The sequence below is a fragment of the Xenopus tropicalis genome, chromosome 3 (assembly GCF_000004195.4).
Source record: "Xenopus tropicalis strain Nigerian chromosome 3, UCB_Xtro_10.0, whole genome shotgun sequence".
NCBI lineage: Eukaryota > Metazoa > Chordata > Amphibia > Anura > Pipidae > Xenopus > Xenopus tropicalis.
This window is the reverse complement of record NC_030679.2, coordinates 24,557,931-24,582,576: the sequence shown is the minus strand read 5'-3', so window position 1 is coordinate 24,582,576 and position 24,646 is coordinate 24,557,931. Positions and strand designations below refer to the sequence as shown.

General features: G+C 36.6%; 1 protein-coding gene across 2 annotated transcripts in view; it reads right to left on the bottom strand.

Moving 5' to 3' along the window:
- Positions 1 to 24,646, bottom strand: part of gabrg2 (gamma-aminobutyric acid (GABA) A receptor, gamma 2) — a 66,003-nt gene that overhangs the window by 34,729 nt on the left and 6,628 nt on the right. For both annotated transcript variants that reach the window (XM_031898735.1, XM_004912779.4), the window contains exons 2-4: positions 3,560 to 3,708; positions 2,297 to 2,364; positions 979 to 1,199 (exon numbers count right to left, since the gene is read on the bottom strand). In XM_031898735.1, the coding sequence (XP_031754595.1) occupies positions 979 to 1,199; positions 2,297 to 2,364; positions 3,560 to 3,708 (438 nt within the window). The remainder of the gene's footprint in view (positions 1 to 978; positions 1,200 to 2,296; positions 2,365 to 3,559; positions 3,709 to 24,646) is intronic.

The following is a 24,646-nucleotide window of genomic DNA, read 5'->3' as shown; positions in this document are numbered from 1 at the left end:
TTTAGATGAACAAGCAACTGTTTTATTATTCTCCTAGGGGGATTAAAGGCCTACATATCCCCTTTCAAATAGCTCTTGTAATCTTGTCAAACAGCTTCTTTAATCTTGGCCAATACGCAGGGTACTGTAATCTTAGCTAGTAATTAATTACACTTAACATTCTGTTCGTTAGAATGCTGAATACAGATGCTCAATAAGAAGTATGTAGTTTGGAGATATGGTTTCTGTTGTCCATGATATTTTGATAAACTTTAAAAACAAAATTAAATATTTCCTTGTATTTTGCATATTACATAACCGATAAAGGTATAGGATTGGTTATTCTTAATGTTTGGGCCCTAGGGTTTTCCTTAAATGAGTAGGAATACAATATAAGAGGTAATTTATGACTTTGAAGGAAATATGCAACAGGTGCAATATGCCCTTTGCAATCTGCATGCTGCCTTTCTTCTTTGAGAAATTGCCAGAGGCCTCTGCACTTCATTTCACAGCCCAGGAGCTTTGGGGGGGTCCTACTAAAACTGATTTTTTTTGGGTTTATACTTTTTTTGAAATTGTAAAAAAGCTCATTTCCAAGAATGCTAGTTATCAAAGAATCCAAACTGAAAAAGCACATATGGTGCACAAACACCAACATTAAAAAACCCCCCGAAAACCTCAAAAACCACGAAGCAAAGAAAGATCTTCCATTTGTAAAGGGGACATCTGCCATTGACTTCTACATGTTCTCGACAGGTTTTAGATGGCATATTTTTGCATTCAGAATTGTCACTGTTTTGCGGCATAATAAATTGCAGAAAAGTTGGGTTGTTGCATCAAAAACTGAACCAAGAAAATATCAAGTTTAGTAAATGCCCCCCCCAATTTCTGAACTATAATAACTATCTATCTATCTATCTATCTATCTATCTATCTATCTATCTATCTATCTATCTTCATTAACACAGCTGAGTAATTACAATTATGAGATGAATATACCTTAAAGTATAAAGTACTCTGCCGTCATTCCATATCCTTAACATTCTGTTGGGTGTTGTTATCCAATGCGCGTCAGCTTTTTTTGAGTTGCGAAAGAATGTGTCAGGTATCCAGATCTTACCAACCATATTGCTGTTCAATCTGAGAACTTTTATAGTGCTATTGAATTTCAGCCGTCTATCATACCATGTTTGGGCAAAAAAGATGTCAATTGTATATTCCTGTAGTTGTTGAAACAAAAAATATGGAAAGTTAAACACAAGAAACAAAGTCTTTTTTAGTATTACTCTGTTGTATATTGGGGTGTGTATTCTTATTCATTCATTTTGGATTACCATTTGATTTTATTTTTAAACACTACAGGGGGTCATTTACAAAGTTATGGGAAGGAAGTTTAATGAATTCCTTTTTAAATCCATTGCTAAGTTTTGTGAAAGTTGGTAAAAATGGTGGGGTTGATTTAATAATATTGCAACACTTTAACTTTCTGTGCCATTTGGATTTCCTTTCTTATTCTCCTTTCTCCCAGCATACATTACATACAATACAGTGAGGATTTATACTGATGATAGTGTTTGGCACTGCATTGCTTCACAAATCAAAATGGTGTTTGACTGCACAAATCAGAGCACATTCTATGAACTGATATTGGAGTTAAATTGCAAAAAAATGTGAACATTTGTTTAAAAGTTCAATAAGGTCTTGTTAAATGGACAAATATATTGATATCCTTCAGGATTCGCCAGTTTGATATCATCAACAGTTGATAAATCAACAGTAATTCAAAACAATAAGACACTGACTGGAATTAATTTATTTCTACGTCTGATTACCCTTTAATATTGAGTTTTGTTATATTTATCAGGTTTAGCACTCGTATTGTGCTCTCAATAATTCATATATATATATATATATATATATATATATATATACTATTTATGTCTTTACCAGACTTTTACCAGTTCATCAAGTTATTATTTTTGTCATGAATGATGTGAAACTTCTGACCTCCCTTACAGAGCTGTCAACCCCCTAATTACCCTGGGAGTTACATGTTTTCAAGGCCCATGCCTCAGTCTCCTAATAATTCCCCCGATATTTCAGCTAATCCTTGAATATGTTTCCACATTCACAGTAATTGGTTTTTACACTCAGGGCCTAATGTGGGTGTGCAGTAAATTTTAAGCAGCATCAGAACGGCTTCTGTGAATGTGTGGTGATATAATGAATTTTGTCTTATGCCACGCCCCTCAAATCTCCCATGTTCTGTAACTATAACGTTAACAGCTCTGCCCTTATATCTTCTAAATATACTTACCATATTGATAGCATTTACTGGCCCAATGCTGTTTACATACATATCCGTGTGTATTACTGTTGGTTTAACTGTAGGCAAAAGAAAATATAGCTCAAAGAATATGAATAAATAAATACATGTGTTATAAAAAATAGTTAAAATATCAACATGATTTTATAACTATAGTCAAAATGTACTAAATTCTTAGGGAATTGTCTTTTTACATATAAATGTAGTCCATTAGCAAAATCAGTGCCAAATTACACCAGTGCTGGTACAAGCAATTAGCAACAAGTTTTATTGGCTAATTTAGGCTAATTGGTTATAAACCTGATACAGGTATGGTATCCATTATCCAGAAAGCTCTGAATTATGGGAAGTCCATCTCCCATTGACTCTGCATAACAAGTCCCATACCTGTATTGCTATCTGCACTAGTACAATGTAGGTGCTTTTTTTCATTAGTTCTAAATAATACTTTCTATACTACTATGCTACTATAGCACAAAAAAGATTCCTTTTGGTGGGTCCAACAGAGCCCACATGTTTTACTAGCCAAGTGCAAGGAAACATACACATACAGTAAGCTCTTGATGAAGACTCCTTTATCAGGTAAACCTATACAAATGATAAAGGAGTCCCCCCAAAAAGCTTGTGTGTGGTTTTCCTTGCACTCAGCTAATAAAACATTTAGGGGCAGATTTATCAAAACGTGAATTTAAAGCTTAATACATAAAAAGTCACCCATGTTCTGTTCATTCTTATGGGATCTTTAGAAGCCTATTTATTAATGGGTGAAAGTTAGAGTCTACTATATAAATACACTTTTCACAAATACCATAGTAATGAACAGAACATGCATGAGTTTTTATGTATTAAGCAATAAACTCACATTTTGATAAAATTAAACAGCACTAATAGATAACCACACAATACAGTATTCACATCCCATAGTATTAAATGGGTTCTTTACCTATAAGTTAACTTTTAGTATGTTATAGAATGGCCAATTCTAAACAACTTCTTTTTTAGGATTTTGATCTGTATTACTTCTGGCAGCTTCATATCCAAATTCTTAATATAAAGCAACTGGACTTGTTAAGTGATTAACAAGTCCAGTTGCTTTAGATTTATTTATACTAGATATACCATGACCTGGATGAATGAAAATCTTCATAGTCATAGCTTTGACTACTTTATCACAGTAGAGTTTTTGCATCATATCTGAACCTGAAATGTTTTTACAATAAAGGAGGTATTGTACCAACCATGGTGCACACTTACCTCCAATATCTGGTCGAAGCTTGTTATCATATCCCTTTAAAAGCCCATTTAAAATTGAAGTTACATCATTATCATGGAATTTACGTGTCAAAAGCCATGTGTTATTAGAGGGTGCATCTTCATAGTCCTCATCATCCTTTTGGAAAGAACTGCAACAATACACAAAATCTAAAATTAATTACAAATGTTAATTTCAGAAACCTAATTTTGCATATACATAACTATATATTTATAAAAAAAAACAGCTTTATCTTCACATATAGTAGCTTAAGCAACACAGCCCACTCATTTACAAAACAAGAATGTCCAGAAAGTTCCAAATTACGGGAAGGCCGTCTCCCATAGACTCCATTTTAATCAAATAATTCACATTTTTTAAAAACGATTTCCTTTTTCTCTGTAATAATAAAACAGTACCTTGTACTTGATTCCAACTAAGATATAATTACCCCATTTTGGGGGCAGAACAGCCCTATTGGGTTTATTTAATGGTTAAATGATTTCCATTTTCTCTGTGATAATAAAACAGTACCTGTACTTGATCCCAACTAAGATATAATTACCCCTTATTGGGGGCAGAACAGCCCTATTGGGTTTATTTAATGGTTAAATGATTCCTTTTTCTCTGTAATAATAAAATAGTACCTGTACTTGATCCCAACTAAGATATAATTACCCCTTATTGGGGGCAGAACAGCCCTATTGGGTTTATTTAATGGTTAAATGATTCCCTTTTCTCTGTAATAATAAAACAGTACCTGTACTTGATCCCAACTAAGATATAATTACCCCTTATTGGGGGCAGAACAGCCCTATTGGGTTTATTTAATGGTTAAATGTTTCCTTTTTCTCTGTAGTAAATAAAACAGTACCTGTACTTGATTCCAACTAAGATATAATTAATTCTTATTGGAGGCAAAACAAGTCTATTGGGTTTAGTTACCGTTTGAATAATGTTTTTACCAGACTTTAGGTAGGAGATTTAAATTACGAAAAGACCCCTTATCCGTAAAACCCCAGGTCCCAAGCATTCTGGATAATGGGTCCCATACCTGTACAGGTATGGGACCTCATCCCTTATGTAAAAAAAAACCTATTTAAACATTAAATAAAACCAATAGGATTGTTTTGCTACTAATAATAACTAATTATATCTTAGTTTTGCTATAGCTATATAAAGGAACAATACTAATAAAGCATAAAGATACTAATAAAATCAAGCAATGCATTAGTGTCGGACTGGCCCACCAGGATACCAGGACAACTCCCGGTGGGCCCAGGTGTCACTGAGCCCTCTTGCTTCTAACTATTTAGCCTATTTCATGGTCATTCCCTATTTCTGTATGGGAACAAGGAAGCTTGATGGATGCAACAATAGAGTATATAGTATGTAGAGGAAAGAGACTAGGATAATAAAGAGTTTCAGGGAGGAGAGGAGGAATTAAAGCTCCATGGTCCAGGGTTTTCTGGTGGGCCCCAGCCATCTCAGTCCGACACTGATCATTAATACCTAATCCACAGTAAGAAAATGTTGTAGCTCTGTATGTGCAGTATGTAATTACTCACACCCTGCAATGTCACTGACTAACAAGTAGTTGCCTGGACAGCTTGTTAAATAGACTTAAATTATTATATGACTAAAGTGAGTCATTGATTTACTAAATACTGCATGTTTTCCAATAATGGGCCAGATTCAATTCTTAACTTTTTCTCATTGAATTGAATATGGGCCAATATCTAAAATGCAATACATGTAGTTCAATAAGCAGGTATTTCAGGCAGATTTCTCTAACTGGTGTCTGACTACTGACTACTGCTGTCTGTGGGCTCTGGGGACTGTTTATAAACAAATACTAAAAAGCTAATTAACTCTTATTATTCTTTGTTGCTGTCAAGTTGACCTTTAAGACCATATGGTGGTTCTCCAGACAATTCTGCCTTCTGTATGGATCTTTAGGCTTCTTAATAGCATGTTCATGAATGTTCTGATTGAATCTATCCATTTGTTGCTGGTTGATTGTTTCCTCTTTCAAGTATTGCGTATATAAACGGATTCACCTATTTGGTCCTACACATAGATCAACCATTTTACATCACCTTTATTTTTTTAAATCCTGATAAACCACCATTTTAAACAAGCTCCATACAAGTGTTTATCTCACAAACTGAGAATTGTCGGTCTCTGTAATTTTCATGGTAGGTGGCAGGTTATGTTTATCCAACACTGTTAGTAATGCTAATATTAAACTGTCAGACAAATCATATTTCAGCTCACAAACCTTTCCAGTAAGTCATTTTTCACCATTCATAGGACCTAACAAAGAGTTATGAATGTTCCTTAATAAGGAAGTTGTTCTCCGCTGAGTATTATGCTATGGTAAATAATGTTATTCAGCTGATTGCAAAATAATCTTGAAAATGCAGTTTAGTTTTTATATTTAGTAAATAAAAAAATACACATGCAAAATATACAAACTATATTAAGACGTTATATTTTAAATTTGGAGTCTATTGATGATCAGTAAAAGAAAAAAAATGGTGCTGGCAGAAAATGGAATAATTCAAATCATATGAGTATTTCCAAACCAAGGACAGAACTCAGCCATCCCTGTACCAGATACCTTTTAATATTTTTAAAGACCTACCTATTATTTGCCAGTTCATCATAGCCACATTTGCACTGATCATGTTTTTAAATCGTAGTTTTTCTTAAATTTAGATTATTCATCTGAAATATAATTCACATTTTATATTCATATATCACCCCTAATAACTCATTGGAGGATAGAATCAACTCCCTTAAATGAATACAAGTCAAGTGTAGGGCAGGTAGCAGGCAAAACAAGTGCTTTCACTTTCACTAGGATCCCTCAATGAGTTATGAAACATTCTTTGCAAGGAATTCTGGAAATCCCTAATCCTACATAAGCCCGCTATACAGGGATGTTCCATTAGGCATTTAACAGATGTCTCCACTCAGCAGCTTTGTGTATTATGTAATACAATCGCTATTTATATATCTAATAAAAATACATTTTCCTACATTGAAAAGATTATCTCAAGCATGTACACCCTTCCCCCAATATCACCTCCAACAAAATCTTGTGTTACATAAGCCAAAGTGTCTATCAATTCTAATATAAGAGTAACTGTAAATTACATATACATTAACTTACTCTGAAGGGGAGATCCAATAAATTTTAGCACAAGCCAAATATCTTATGCAGAGTAGTATAAGCTTGTATATAAAACTAAACCTTACTAATGCACTGATTTGTCCGAGAGCTTCCATTCAAAGTATGAATGCACCGAATCCACTATTTTTAGATTCGGCCGAACCCTAAATCCTTCATGAAAGATTCATCCAAATACTGCAAATGCAAATACGGAAATGAAAGTGTTAAAGAGAACTGAGCACTTCAACGTCCCTGTTTATGTGACAACAAGGCGTGTGATATTAAGGATTCGGATTTGGTTCAGCCAAATCCTGAGCCAAACCCTGGAATCAGTGCATCCCTAATTCAAAGGACAGGTGAGTTAAAACAAAATAAGTTTTCTAGAATAAAATGGGAAAGGCATTCTTCCCTGAACAGAATATAGTAGAAGGTATAGTGTGTAAGAGAGGCCTGTGTCAGGAACTCCCTGGTCTGAGACTGAGAAGCTGAAGTGTACTGGCTGCTGTTCCTCCAGGTTGAGCAGGAGTCAGTGTATCTAGGGTACAATGGTGATTGGCGCTGGATAAATACCTCTTCTTTCCTACCCTTAGCTTCAGTTCATCTGAATCTGCTGTCCTAGTTAGGGATGTAGCGAACATCGCCAAAAATGTTCGCGGACCCGTTCGCGGACTTTCGGCAAAACTCGCGAATATTCGCGAACTTTGCGAACCCCATAGACTTCAATGGGAAGGCGAACTTTAAAACCTAGAAAAGCCATTTCTGGCCAGAAAACTGATTTTAAAGGGTGCCACGACCTGGACAGTGGCATGCAGGAGGGGGATCAAGCAAAAATTTCTCTGAAAAATACTTTGTAAAAAAAACGGCAAAAAAACGCCAAAAAAAAAACGCCAAAAAATAACGCCAAAAAAAACCACCAAAAAATAATGAAAAAAAAAAACGCCAAAAAATAATGCCAAAAAAAAAACGCCAAAAAAAAAACGCGGCGAACCCAAAATGGCGAACATCGCCGAAAGTTCGCGAATTTGCGGACTTGCGAACACCCGATGTTCGCGCGAATTAGTTCGCCGGCGAACAGTTCGCTACATCTATAGTCCTAGTGTGTGGGTGGGAAAAGGAGCTAAAGATTAGGGCCCCACCTATCCATTTTCCCTGCTGACAACAATTATGATCCATCTATAGACAAGAGCCCAATGAAAGGGCAATTTAAGGCTGTTTCCTCCTATACCCTGTGCTGAATTATTAAGCTCTTGCTGAGACAAACCTTCCAAAGGACCCAAAGTCTGTTCCTGCCCTGCCCTTGTTCCCCATAGTCTGGGTTTTGACCCCTGGCCTATTTTTTAAATTTCTGCTTGTCTGCTGCCTGCCCTGCCCTAATGAATGAACTTTCTTGCTGCCTTCTCAGACCACTGCCTTTACTCAGATATTGTTTAACGGTCTGCTTTTTATCTTCATTTCTGCTTGGTTATTGTCTCTGCTTTTTCCATTATTAAATCTTTTGTTTTACCTCACTATGTTTGCAAGTGGTTACTCAGCACATTGGCTCATATCAGCTAAATGAGAGGGTAATTTTGATGCCATAAATTAGAGTTACCCATAGTATGAGGACAGTAAAGAGACAGAAGCTTTTTCTGTTCCCTAGTTCTGATTTTACAGAGTCCATCAGGTTCAACCCTTCCAAGTGAACCCAGCACACACAAACCCATACTGACCTATCTATCCACTCACATACAGACCCATACTGACCTATCTATCCACTCACATACAGACCCATATTGACCTATCTATCCACTCACATACAGACCCATACTGACCTATCTATCCACTCACATACAGACCCACACTGACCCATCTATCCACTCACATACAGACCCACACTGACCTATCTATCCACTCACATACAGACCCACACTGACCTATCTATCCACTCACATACAGACCCATACTGACCTATCCACTCACATACAGACCCACACTGACCTATCTATCCACTCACATACAGACCCACACTGACTTATCTATCCACTCACATACAGACCCACACTGACCTATCTATCCACTCACATACAGACCCACACTGACCCATCTATCCACTCACATACAGACCCACACTGACCTATCTATCCACTCACATACAGACCCATACTGACCTATCTATCCACTCACATACAGACCCATACTGACCTATCCACTCACATACAGACCCATACTGACCTATCCACTCACATACAGACCCATACTGACCTATCTATCCACTCACATACAGACCCATACTGACCTATCTATCCACTCACATACAGACCCATACTGACCTATCTATCCACTCACATACAGACCCATACTGACCTATCTATCCACTCACATACAGACCCACACTGACCTATCTATCCACTCACATACAGACCCATACTGACCTATCTATCCACTCACATACAGACCCATACTGACCTATCTATCCACTCACATACAGACCCATACTGACCTATCTATCCACTCACATACAGACCCATACTGACCTATCTATCCACTCACATACAGACCCACACTGACCTATCTAGCCACTCACATACAGACCCATACTGACCTATCTATCCACTCACATACAGACCCACACTGACCTATCTATCCACTCACATACAGACCCATACTGACCTATCTATCCACTCACATACAGACCCATACTGACCTATCTATCCACTCACATACAGACCCATACTGACCTATCTATCCACTCACATACAGACCCATACTGACATATCTATACACTCACATACAGACCCACACTGACCTATCTATACACTCACATACAGACCCACACTGACCTATCTATGCACTCACATACAGACCCACACTGACCTATCTATCCACTCACATACAGACCCACACTGACCTATCTATCCACTCACATACAGACCCACACTGACCTATCTATCCACTCACATACAGACCATATATACCAACATCAATACTTACTGTAAATTTTAGTATCCCAATAGCCTTGAATACAATGCTTGTTCAAGAACACATCCAGGCCCATCTTATAAGCATTAACAGAATCTGCCATTACAGCATCTCTAGGAAGGGCATTCCCCAAACTCACTGCTTTCACTGTGAAAAACCACCTACGCTGCTTCAAATGGAAGCTCCGTTCCTCTAATCTAAAAGGGAGGCCTCTGGTGTGATGATCATTTTTCTGGGAAAAAAAGAACACCCTTATTTGTCTATAATCCCTTCTAATGTACGTGTACAGAGTAATCATGTCCCCTCGCAAATGCCTTGATCTATAAACTTGATAATCTAACCTTACAGCTTAACTCTTCCATCCCCTTTACCAGTTTAGTTGCAGTCTCTGCACTCTCTCCAGCTCATTAATATCCTTCTTAAGGACTGGAGCCCAAAACTGCAACTAAACTGGTAAAGGGGATGGGAGAGTTAAGCTATGAGGTTAGACTGTCGGGGTTGCATACTCAAGGTGAGGCCTTACCAGGGACCTATAAAGGGGCAAAAATATGTTTTCATCCCTTGACTCCATGACCTTTTTTATGCAACACAGCACTTTATTTGCTTTAGTAGTCACAGAATGACGCTGCTTAGAATTAGACAAATTGTTATCTAAGCGGCAGCATCCTGCATGGAACTTATAGTTTTGCACAATTTAGTATAATCAGCAAAAATAGAAACAGTTCTCTCTATGCCCACCTCCAGGTCATTAATAAACAAGTTAAAAAGCAAAGGACCAAGGACTGACCCCTGCGGTACTCCACTAACCACACTGGCCCAATTAGAAAATGTTCCATTTACCCCCACTCTCTGTAATCTATCCTTCAGCCAGTTCTCTATCCAATTACAAATATTATGTTCTAGGCCAATATTCCTCAGTTTTATCATTAACTTTCTGTGCTGTACTGTATCAAATGCTTTAGTAAATTCCAAGTAGATCCAAAGACATCCACTGCCATTCTAGCATTGAGTTTCCTGCTCACCTCCTCATAACAGGCAATTGTATGTATGTATGTATAACTTTATTTATAAAGCGCCACAAGGGTACGCAGCGCTGTACAGTCTTACAGAATACAAAATTACACACAGGGAGGACGAGTGATATAATAATTAAATAAATAAATACATATATGTATAAGTGCCATGTGGTAAGAGACACAGTAGGAAGGAGGTCCCTGCCCCATAGAGCTTACAATCTGAGTGGTTGGGTAACATACAGGCACAAACTGGAAGGTAAGAGTGCACCAGGTATGGGCATTTGCCCATAAGCGCAGGACTGGGCAAAATAATGTCTTAGTGCTCCAGAAGGTAACAGCTGAGTTTTTTCTTAAAGAGAGTTAGTGAGTGTTCCCTACGGAGGGATTCAGGGATAGAGTTCCAGAGGTAAGGAGCAGCGAGATAGAAAGGTTTAAGACGAGAGAGCGCAGTGGGTGTGGATGGTGTAAAGAGACGGAGGCTCTGAGAGGAGCGGAGGAGACGACCAGGAACATGTAGGGAGACCAGTGAAGAAATGTAGTGAGGAGCAGAGGAGTGAAGGGCTTTGAATGTCAGCAGAAGGATTTTGTAAGCTATCCTTTGCTTGACAGGCAGCCATGCTAGTGAGCTTAATTGAGGCTGAGCAGGATCCCTCTTAGGAGAGAGCAGGAGGATCCTGGCAGCAGAGTTTAAGATTGATTGCAGGGGAGAGAGGTGGGAGTCTGGGAGGCCGGTTAGTAGGAGATTGCAGTAATCTAAGCGGGAAAGGATAAGGGCATAGATTAGTGTTTTAGCTGTTGCTTGTGAAAGAAAGGGGCGTATCTTGGCAATATTGCAGAGGAAAAAGCGGCAGGTTTTGGCAGTGTTATTAATATGGTTAGAGAAGGAGAGAGACTGGTCAAAGATACTGCATAAAGATTTTTTATGCATAAAACCATGCTGGCACAAACTTATAGTATTGTGATTTGAAATGTATTCAAGTACCCTATCCCTTATTACCCCTTCCAAAAGCTTTCCTACTACTGATGTCAGACTAACAAGCCTATAGTTTTCAGGCTGAGAACGGGATCCCTTTTTGAATTATGGAACCACATTAGCAATTCGCCAGTCCCTCAGTTCCATGCCAGACCTCCATGAATCATGAAAAATGAAGTGAAGAAGTTTAGGAATCATAGAGCTAAGCTCATTTAATTCCCTGGAATGAATACCATCTGGTCCTGGACCTTTGTTTACTTTTAAATTTTGAATTTCCTGCTGAGTGACCCATGCATCAGTAGTTATATCACTAGAATTGGGTCTATTAAAATTGAAGCCTCGATTACCTGCCTTCTCATTTGTAGACAGCTGAAAAATGAGAGTTCAGTATTTCTGCTTTTTCCCTGTTCTCATCAACAAAGTGACCCCTCTGTGATAATAAGGGTCCCACCCTTTTCTTGCTTCATTTTTTTACTATTTATATATTTAAAAAATTCAGCTGGCAAAAGTCCCTTCTTCTCCAGGCCTGTTAATCCGCTAGATTAAATAGCCAGGTAGATACTTCTTTTCTGAACACTTATATTTGCAAATAAGTTTAAAACCAATAACATGAATGCATATTGGAAAATCGCTTAGAAATGCATTTTTTTCATTATGCAAAGGCAGTTGTTGAGTGGAGGACCCCTTTAATCTTTTAGTAAGCAGATTTCATGAGCCTTCAAAATGTGACTACAAGATCAATGCTGCATAACATTGTGCTTTTGGTGTACAAACAGAATAGGTACTGTATTTGGAACTAGCAGTGAGACTATTAGTCAAATGTATAGAAAAACCTCAATAACATTTGTCAATCCAGTCCAAAAGACTTTCCATTTGTCTTATGACAGTCTAGAAATAACATCATTTTAGGCATCTGGAATAATAATCTCTACTTTATCATCAGCCAATGAAAATTAATCTTGTTCTTGTTGCAAGATAATAAGAATGAGATAAATACAGAGAGCAGCCACAATTTATTATTTATAAACCTCACCTCGTACTTAACAAAAACAGTGACTATTTAAAAATAACTAGTTGCATGAAGCTTTCATCTTCTTAGTTATGAACCTAAACAATGTTTTCTGCCTCTTCTGGTTTTCTTAGAATTTAAGGTTGGTCTTATTTACGCATTTACACAACTATTTTCTTTGTTCTGCAAATCATACTGCAGTACTAAATGATTTGAATAAATAAAGCACTAGTGGATTTTCACAATATTTTAGTTAGTTACATATTCTTTTGATTATTAAATCATATTTTATTAGCAAGCTCCCTTGGTAGGTCACAGAATAGAGGAACAATTTGATGTATAAGTAGAAAATGGCTAGGTGCTGAATGCTTTAGTCATTTAGTCATTTGGCTCTGCTTAAATGCTCAGTTGCCATTATTTAAGACAGTAATGTATACTATAGTATAACTATACTATAAAATAATATAAGCTATACTGTGAAAAGTATTGCTATAGGTTAGTTCGTTTAAATAAATAACCAGCATTACTTAGATTGTAAGCTCTATGGGGTAGAGACCTTCCTACTGTTTCTCATACGACATGGCACTTAGGGACACATTTACTAAGCAATTATGAGATAAAGTCGGATTTTTTTCATACTTCTGGATAATTTCAAGATTTACAAGTTGAGTTTTCCGAAAATTACTCCCACCCTTTTCTTGCTTCATTTTTTTACTATTTATATATTTAAAAAATTCAGCTGGCAAAAGTCCCTTCTTCTCCAGGCCTGTTAATCCGCTAGATTAAATAGCCAGGTAGATACTTCTTTTCTGAACACTTATATTTGCAAATAAGTTTAAAACCAATAACATGAATGCATATTGGAAAATCGCTTAGAAATGCATTTTTTTCATTATGCAAAGGCAGTTGTTGAGTGGAGGACCCCTTTAATCTTTTAGTAAGCAGATTTCATGAGCCTTCAAAATGTGACTACAAGATCAATGCTGCATAACATTGTGCTTTTGGTGTACAAACAGAATAGGTACTGTATTTGGAACTAGCAGTGAGACTATTAGTCAAATGTATAGAAAAACCTCAATAACATTTGTCAATCCAGTCCAAAAGACTTTCCATTTGTCTTATGACAGTCTAGAAATAACATCATTTTAGGCATCTGGAATAATAATCTCTACTTTATCATCAGCCAATGAAAATTAATCTTGTTCTTGTTGCAAGATAATAAGAATGAGATAAATACAGAGAGCAGCCACAATTTATTATTTATAAACCTCACCTCGTACTTAACAAAAACAGTGACTATTTAAAAATAACTAGTTGCATGAAGCTTTCATCTTCTTAGTTATGAACCTAAACAATGTTTTCTGCCTCTTCTGGTTTTCTTAGAATTTAAGGTTGGTCTTATTTACGCATTTACACAACTATTTTCTTTGTTCTGCAAATCATACTGCAGTACTAAATGATTTGAATAAATAAAGCACTAGTGGATTTTCACAATATTTTAGTTAGTTACATATTCTTTTGATTATTAAATCATATTTTATTAGCAAGCTCCCTTGGTAGGTCACAGAATAGAGGAACAATTTGATGTATAAGTAGAAAATGGCTAGGTGCTGAATGCTTTAGTCATTTAGTCATTTGGCTCTGCTTAAATGCTCAGTTGCCATTATTTAAGACAGTAATGTATACTATAGTATAACTATACTATAAAATAATATAAGCTATACTGTGAAAAGTATTGCTATAGGTTAGTTCGTTTAAATAAATAACCAGCATTACTTAGATTGTAAGCTCTATGGGGTAGAGACCTTCCTACTGTTTCTCATACGACATGGCACTTAGGGACACATTTACTAAGCAATTATGAGATAAAGTCGGATTTTTTTCATACTTCTGGATAATTTCAAGATTTACAAGTTGAGTTTTCCGAAAATTACTCCCATAATTCGTGATTTATTAGTTAACTTTTTTGAAAATAAACAGGTTTGATCTGTCCAGTACCATTGAGTCCTATGGAGGCTTAGAATAGTAGAGGAATAGAATAGTCAGTGACAGCCTGTCCTTCAAGGACAAATTAATCCCCTCATTGTTTGTTTTCAGTTTCACACTTTTTAGGGCTCTGGCACACGGGGGAGATTAGTCGCCCGCGATAAAACTCCCTGTTCGCGGGCGACTAATCTCCCCCGTGTGCCAGAGCCCTTAAGGGGAATTTAATCCCCTTATTGTTTTCAGGTTCAAGCTTTTAAAGGGGAAGTTAACCCTATCATTGTTTTCAGTTTCACTCAGTTTGAAGAAAAAGTAAACCTTTCAGTAAAATTACTCTAAACAGCCTCCAGAATTACCTGCCTTTGTCCCAGCATTCTGTCTGACCTGGTTCCTCAGTAAGAAGTTATTCGTTTCATTTGCTTTCTTGTGCAGAGTGAAGTCACGCCCCCACCTGCTTGTGCATAAACTGGCTCCTGCTGCCTCCAGGTATGTGCAGAATGCTCTCCAGGTTGACTACAGTAGTCGAAGTCATGAGAGAACTGAACAGGAAGTGGGGGGGCCTTCACTCTGCACAAAGAAGCAAGGGAAATGATCAACTTCTAACTGAGGAACCAGGTCAGACAGAATGCTGGGACAAAGGTAGGTAATTCTGGAGGCTGTTTAGAATTTTACTGATTTACTTATTCTTTAAAGTGAAACTTAAACACATTACTGTTTTCTAATAGTGCCAATGCTACTAAAATGGCTGCTGGAGCAATTCCTGTTTTGGAAAAATAAAGAGGATTCATTGAAACAAATGTCAGTTTAAACTCAATGTTTTCAAGTTTTAACAATGCTTTCAAATCGAAAAATTTGGGAATTTCGCATGTAAACTCATAAATTTGTTGGAAGGATTCAAGCATTATTGTGACATTTTATAAATACAGCAGTGATCGAGTTTAATTCGAATTTATACCATGTCGGGTTTATATGACTTTCAAGGCCAGAACAAAATGAATTTTAGTAAATGTGCCCCTTAATCTTTGTGTGTTTATACTTATTTATTGTATTTATTATTATTTATTACTTGTCCTCCCTGTGTGTAATTGTGTATATTGTAAGATTGTACAGCGCTGCGTACCCTTGTAACACTTTATAAATAAAGTTATACATACATCATTCCCTAAAGCTACATGCTAGCTCACAATAATAATTCAAAAATTAGAGATTAAATACAGGATCTCAGAATTCAGCCAAAACTTTTTTGAGTATTTGGACAAATATATAAATTATGGATTTTTTATTAAGAATTTTAGGTATCGGGCCTATTATCCAGAATGTGTGGGACCTAGAATTTTATGGGTACGAGTTTTTTCATAATTTGTTCATTCATTCAGCATAATTACTATCAAGTACAAGATGCTGTTTTAAAAAAATGAGAGCAGTTTACTTAGAATAGGCTCAAGGGAAAATGGTATTCATGTAATCAGAGCTTTCTGGATAATGAGTCTTTGAATAAGGGAACCCATACCCATATTTTATTATGGATTTTGTAGCTCTGATAATCGCAACAGGTTATCCCTGTGGTGTCCAATAAAAAGGGCATTTGGTAAGTTTAATGTTAGAAATGCAGCTGCAACTATAACCCAACCCCTATAAATAATGGAAGGTAAAAGTGAGTGTAGGATTGACCAGATCAGGGATACCTTTGATGTATTTGGCTTAAATATATTACAATATATGGACAAACAGTGTCTGTTTTATTTAAAGGGAGGCATTATTTACTGGCTTTATATACAAAATGTCTTAATAGCATATCTATCTGTCTCTATCTATCTAGCTATCTCTCTATCTATCAGTAATATACTTATTAGGAAGATGAGCCATTGTTTGTCTCTAAAAAATGCAAGCATTTACTGCACATTAAAACAAAACTAATGGTATAGTCCAGTGCTGTCCAACTTCTGCGGTGCCGAGGGCCAGAATTTCTCTCGCATACATAGTGGAAGGCCGCTAATGGAAGCCACATTTGACCACTTCCCTTTTTTAAACCACACCCACTTCAAACCACACCTATTTTATCACAATGGTGGTAGTGCAGCAAAAACCCAAATGCTTGGTCCTTACTGCGGGGATATCAACCGGCATTCATATGTAAAAGAATTATATTATGTCATTTTAAGATATACCCTTAAATCCACATGTCTCCTCCTCCCTTGTGGATAGCACAGCAACCCCCAGCACATAATTAAACACCTTAGGGACCATTAAATGGCTATTTCCAACTGCTAACAAACTCCCAGAACAAACCCCTGCCATGTTCACCTCTCACAGGCAGCATAGGGCAGGCAGAGTATGGCACACATAGGCAGCACTCTGCCTGTCCTACCCTGTCTGTGTGTGCCATACTCTGCCTGCCCTATGCTGCCTGTGTGTGCCATACTCTGCCCGCCCTATGCTGCCTGTGTGTTCCATACTCTGCCTGCCCTATGCTGCCTGTGTGTGCCATACTCTGCCTGCCCTATGCTGCCTGTGTGTGCCATACTCTGCCTGCTCTATGCTGCCTGTGTGTGCCATACCCTCCCTGCCCTATGCTGCCTGTGTGTGCCATACACACAGGCAGCATAGGCCAAGCAGTACCTACAATGTCTGAGGTGTGAACAATGGGGGTGATTACAGCCTGAGCCTGAGGTGGGAACAAAGCTGTGGTTGAACAATGCAGGGATTAAAAGGTGTGAACAACACAGGGGATTACATGTTTAAACAATACAGGGGGATTACAGCCTGAATCTGAGGTGAGAACCATGCAGGGGGCCAGTTAATCTCAGTACTGATACCATTTAAAGCTTACTCAAAGCTTACTCTAAGGTAAGCCATCAAAGCAGCCAGACAGGTGGGGGTCCACACAGAGGGGGGTCACGGGCTGCCAGTTGGACAGCACTGATATAGTCTATGGAGCAGATTTTTTAAAGGGGAAATAGCTTTCTTTTCAAATTCTGTGAAAATAATTCTAGTCAGGATTTTTTTGCCATATTTTTAATTCTTCTCTAGTTAGGGGCAAATCCTTTCTTTCCCATATTATTGCTTACAAGGCTATATAGTGATCCTATCCTCATAATTCACAGATTTTCACATCAGCTGATAGATGCTTATTTATCAGTACTTGATTTTGTGAATTTTTGGAGTTTTTTCAATTTAAATAAATGCTAAATTTATTAAACCTCATTGATTTCATACCCCATAATTCCTTATATGAAAACATAAATCACAGAGAATTTTAGTTATATAAAGTTGCAAGAAATAATATACTGTATAAATGCAAATTAATTAAATCCATGTAAATTAATTGGCCAAATTAGATACCTCCATTAGGTAACGACTGAAGAATAAATGTTCTTTCATTTATAGATTTTAACCATATAGCCATGAATGCAAACTCAATCAGATTTCTTGCACATAATAAATATCAAACATTTCAGTTTTTGAAGCATAATTCGAATATTAATCAAATTAGTTATAGCTCAAAGAAATTTGAATTGTGGAAAGAAATTGAATGTTTACAAATCATCCCCTAATGCATAACCCAAATTGAGTCAAAACTCTATCTGTATAGAACTCTCTCTGTACAAAAGTTGTTTATAACTCTACCCCATCCTCCTACATCTGTGAAACTGTCTCCAGGAACTCTCCCAAGCACTTGCTACTCTCCTATATTGGCCTGTCAACACTATTCTCATGACCTCCCCAGACACTCGCATTCCAGACTTTGCAAGATCTAAAACTCTCTCTCACTTTATATCTGACTTATTTCCAATCTCTCTGCCTTCAAAAAATCTCTTAAAACACATTTCTGTAGAGAAACTTACACTCAGTAAGCTAAGCATAGTTTCCAAGTGCTACATCCCTCACCTTGCCATCTTCTGATCTTGCCTATCCATAAAGCTTGGATCTCATACTCCCACTTTTAGACTGAAAGCTCTTTTGGGCAGGGCCCTCTCTACCTCTTATATTGGTTATTATTTTTGTATGTAATTTGTATATTCAATGTATGCACCCATTTATTGTAAAGCACTGTTAAATATGTTGGAACTCCATAAATACATGTTTATAACAATACATACATGATAGGCAGCCTTTAGAACTTAACAAATTATCAAATAGTAAACAATGACATTTAAAAAGTGACATACATTGGGCCTGATTCACTAAAGTGCGATAAAATGTGCGCTATTTATAGCGTGCGCTATAAATTTTACCGCGTCTTAATTTTGGCGATTTTTCGCACGATTCACTATAAGCATACTCACGCTTTTTTACGCGCGATATTACATGCGTTGTTTAACTCGCGAAGACTATTTCAATGCGGTATTTGCCGGTACATGCGCTAAATTACGCACGCGAATAGTCGCCGCATATGAATGGTAGCATAGAAATCGTGTATAAAAATTGTCGCCACATATAAATAGTGTATATAAATATTAGCCACTAGAGATGTAGCGAACTGTTCGCTGGCGAACTAATTCGCGCGAACATCGGGTGTTCGCAAGTCCACAAATTCGCGAACTTTTGGCGATGTTTGCCATTTTGGGTTCGCCGCGGTTTTTTTTTTGGCGTTATTTTTTTGCGTTTTTTTTTTTCTTTCGTTATTTTTTGGCGGGTTTTTTTTGCGTTTTTTTTTTTGCGTTTTTTTTACAAAGTATTTTTCAGATAAATTTTTGCTTGATCCCCCTCCTGCATGCCCCTGTCCAGGTCGTGGCACCCTTTAAACAACTTTAAAATCAGTTTTCTGGCCAGAAATGGCTTTTCTAGGTTTTAAAGTTCGCCTTCCCATTGAAGTCTATGGGGTTCGCAAAGTTCGTGAATATTCGCGAGTTTTGCCGAAAGTCCGCGAACGGGTCCGCGAACATTTTTGGCGATGTTCGCTACATCCCTATTAGCCACATATAAATGGTATCATATAAATAGTAGATGCTTATAAATAGTAGCCACTAGTGATGAGCAAATGTGTTCTGGTTATCTTAAGTGAAAAATTAGCAAATCTTTCGAAAGATCCACGAAACGGCAAAAATGTTGTGCGGGCAAAAAAATTGTTGCCCGTGACTATTATTTTTTGACGCTTGTATAAATTTTTGGATGTGCGTTGAATTTTTGCGTGGCAAATTTTTTCATGCGTTTTGCCATTGGCGGATTGTTTTGCGAAACGCATGAAAAAATCCGCCGCGAAAAAATAAAACGCACATCCAAAAATTTGCTGCGAATCCATGCCTGGCGAAACATTTCATCACTTGTAGCCAAATATAAATAGTCGCGCAAATGAACGCACGCCATGTTAGCCATACACGCCAATACTTGCGGAAAATTACTGTTTAAAAAATGAACATTTCACTGCAAACTGGCGGCTGCGTCACTCTAGGGGAAACACAGACTTCAATAAATAGCACTGTAAGTCCATATTTTATTGCAAAAAACTCATTTACTGTACTTTTCTATAATTATCGCCTGCCTGTAGTAGGTGTTAATTTTCGCATAGCCGAATGCGATATTTAGCGCGCAAAAGTTATAGTGAATTATGCGATCATATACTTTTCAGCGCGTGCGGTAAAATTAGCGCGAGAAATACCGCATGCGAAAATGGTTATTTATCGCATGCGATTTATACTATGGTGAATGGCGTGCAAATTATCGTCTTTTTTACCGCAAAAAAGCGTGCGACAATTTTTATCGCACTTTAGTGAATCAGGCCCATTGTCTTCTATCCAGTGAAAATACTTTTGATCTAATTTGACTATGTTGAATAAAATGTTCAAAGCTTGTAGATATCATGAAGAATTTTGTAGAAATGCAGAGCAACGTATATATGTAAACGCAGGTAAACCGTTTACTTTTCCTATATGCTTCTGACCTCTTAATTAAAGAAAAGTATAATACCCACAAACTGCAATATTAATTATTGTCTCCCAGTGGGATTCATTTTCTTCTATTATTTTGATTAGCTGCTAAAAAAGAAACTGACCTTTCATTAGACTTACAGAGAAAAAATAACAGGAGTTTGTGCCCTGAAAAATCATATTATCTTGGAACCATATTAATAGGTCTGGAGGGTACAATAGAAACGCTATTTTCACAGTGGCTTAGCCTCATCTTTACTCTATAATTTAGCTGTTAGACCGAATGTATATATATTTTCTTAATTTATATTTCTTTTATGTCTGTTTCTTTCTATGGCCTGGGAAACCTTTTGGTATTAAGCAATGCTGGCCCTTTTTAATTTTGCTTAATGTAAAAGAAAGTATATTTTTAAAGGACACCTATTACTTTTTTCTTAATTTCATTTTTATTTTTCTAATAGAAATGGATTATTAATGTATTTTCTTTCCACTAGGTTTCAGATGAAGCCTTGCCTAAGCTTCCAGTGAACTAAAGACAGGATGCCACTATTTTTTTTTTTATCACTACCTCTGTCTATTCTATTATGTTACAATGACTATTCAAAAAGCCATAAGTAGGCACGCCTAGGGCAAGGGGTGTGCCATGACATCAAAGGGTATCTTGCAAAATAGAATTAATGATGAAGAGATTCAATTTCAATAAACTTAAAAAAATACTACTGCCTATGTAAAGAACAGGTATAGGACCCATTATCCAGAATTCTTGGGACCAAGGATATTCCAGATAAGGGGTCTTTCTGTAATTTGGATCTTCATACCTTAAGTCTACTTGAAAATCAATAAATGTTAAATACAAGGTAATGTTTTATTATTACAGAGAAAAGGGAATCATTTAACCATTAAATAAACCCAATAGGGCTGTTCTGCCCCCAATAAGGGGTAATTATATCTTAGTTGGGATCAATTACAGGTACTGTTTTATTATTACAGAGAAAAGGGAATCATTTAACCATTAAATAAACCCAATAGGGCTGTTCTGCCCCAATAAGGGGTAATTATATCTTAGTTGGGATCAAGTACAGGTACTGTTTTATTATTACAGAGAAAATGGAATCATTTAACCATTAAATAAACCCAATAGGGCTGTTCTGCCCCCAATAAGGGGTAATTATATCTTAGTTGGGATCAAGTACAGGTACTGTTTTATTATTACAGAGAAAAGGGAATCATTTAATCATTAAATTAACCCAATAGGGCTGTTCTGCCCCCAATAAGGGGTAATTATATCTTAGTTGGGATCAAGTACAAGGTACTGTTTTATTATTACAGAGAAAAGGGAATCATTTAACCATTAAATTAACCCAATAGGGCTGTTCTGCCCCAATAAGGGGTAATTATATCTTAGTTGGGATCAAGTACAGGTACTGTTTTATTATTATAGAGAAAAGGAAATCATTTAACCATTAAATAAACCCAATAGGGCTGTTCTGCCCCAATAAGGGGTAATTATATCTTAGTTGGGATCAAGTACAGGTACTGTTTTATTATTATAGAGAAAAGGAAATCATTTAACCATTAAATAAACCCAATAGGGCTGTTCTTCCCACAATAAGGGGTAATTATATCTTAGTTGGGATCAAATACAATTTACTGTTTTATTATTACAGGGGTAATTATATCTTAGTTGGGATCAAGTACAGGTACTGTTTTATTATTACAGAGAAAAGGGAATCATTTAACCATTAAATAAACCCAATAGGGCTGTTCTGCCCCCAATAAGGGGTAATTATATCTTAGTTGGGATCAAGTACAGGTACTGTTTTATTATTATAGAGAAAAAGGAATCATTTAACCATTAAATAAACCCAATAGGGCTGTTCTGCCCCCAATAAGGGGTAATTATATCTTAGTTGGGATCAAGTACAGGTACTGTTTTATTATTATAGAGAAAAAGGAATCATTTAACCATTAAATAAACCCAATAGGACTGTTCTGCCCCCAATCAGGGGTAATTATATCTTAGTTGGGATCAAATACAAGGTAATGTTTTATTATTACAGAGAAAAAAGCTTTCTGGATTTCCAGATAACTGATCCCATACCTGTACTGCGTAAACTGAGTACAGGTATGGGACCCCTTCTCTTGGATCTTGGGACTTCAATGCTTGACTCTCCTTTCCTTTCCTGTCTCTTCCCATATTAAAAAGAACAGGAATGAGGTGGAAGGCCACAATCTTCTCCAAATTCCTAGTTTTTTAGCAGATTATGCCTAGTTTAAGAGTAGCTTGCTCTCAGCAATGCTGTTTTTGGAGCAAGTTTGTAGCCCCTGATGCAACATGCTAATGGAACCTTGGTTCTACCACCACATTCAGGCTAACTGCAATTTCAGAGCTCCCTTCTATCAACCCTTGTGCACTATTCATCAGAACAGGCTGGTATGTGCCACTACCCAGAAGAGCAAGGAACATGTATAAGCACAAGTACCTCTTCTAAATAATGTTAAGGCATGTACAATTGTGTGTCCATTTTAGTGTGCTACACTCTTGGAGGCTTATTCATCAAAATCTGAATTCGTGAATTTTTGAGATTTGTATTTTTACTCTTTTATTAAAAATTTAGAATCTAAAAAACTCAAAACTGTGAAAAAAAACTCAAATGTCTTAATTTCATATTCTACTTATTATTTTCAATGGGTCTACAAAAAATGTAAAATATTCCAATTGAAATCAATCACTTCAGTTTTGCCTAAGACAACTCCCATTGACTTCTACATGAACTCGCAAGCTGATAGATGGTGAAGTTTCACTTTTGAGGTTTTTGAATAATTTGCGCTTAATAAATATTGAACATTCAAGCTTTGGAAGCCCTAATTCAAATTTTTAATCAGTCCAAAAATTGAAATTCGAACACTGATAAATCAGTCCCCTAGTTGCATTCATAAATAAGCCCAACTAACTTTACAGAATATGACCATATAATTAACCAATAAAAAAAATCACCAGAATGTAAAGCTGAATTTGGAACCAACAGATAATAACGGATTATAAAAGCTTTTAGCAGAGGCAGCTTTCTGCTACTTAATTTTCACTAACACCGCAGAGCAATATGATACCAAATGGTCCATTTTTTAAAGATGGTGGTTATGACCCCTCCATCATCACAATTCAATACAATTTAGAGCAACAAAAAAACTATCTTTCTGTTCTTAGACCACAAAAAACATAACCTTTTTGTTAAACAGGAAAAATGGCTTTGAATAATGTTAATCAATATGTTTTATTGACCCTGGTGAATTTGACAACCAAAACATAGGGTGGGTGCCTGTGCATCTGTAAGATGTGGAATGTACAACTGTTTCTTCCCAAGGGAGGTGGGATTCCAAGCATTCAGGAGGTTTTATATTGTGTTTCATTAATTATTGATGAAAAAAATTCAATCTTATTTCTTGTCGCTACAGATCAATTGCTGTAAGAAAAACGCCTAATACAGGGCATCTGTTAACACAAAGGCCATTCAGGCCAGGTGTTTGATTTGGAGGCATATTTTTGTGTACTCACTGCAATAAGAAAAAAGGCCGATGCAACAGACGTCTACTTTCGTATTCTTCAAAAACTTAAGAGGTTTAAAGATAAATAAATCTGTTTGAAAGAGGAATCATTTGCATTTGCAATCAAAGCTGCTAAATAATTACATTCTTTTCTAAGACAATAATCTTCTCTGCAAGGAATTTACAATGAAAGTGCTCACTCTAAAAGAAAAACAGATCTTATACTCGTCACACAACTCTCTCCAAGCTCTGTTTAACCTACTTAAATAAACACCAACATGTTAACCAAACCCTCATACCTAAATATTTTATTTAGAACATACAAAAATATTAGAAATGGGACTTCCAACACACATATGAATTATGCTATATACAGGATTTTAACTCTTATTAACACCTAAAAAGTCAAAGAAATAGTGTGATATCCAACAGATATTTCATCATTTGATCACACACAAGAAAGCTTGGCCAACATCCTTCCTACTGGGACGAGGGGTGGCCAACTTGGACTAGTCTTGGTTTGAACTTATTGGCTGCCTGTTGGGGAAGGGACTGGATT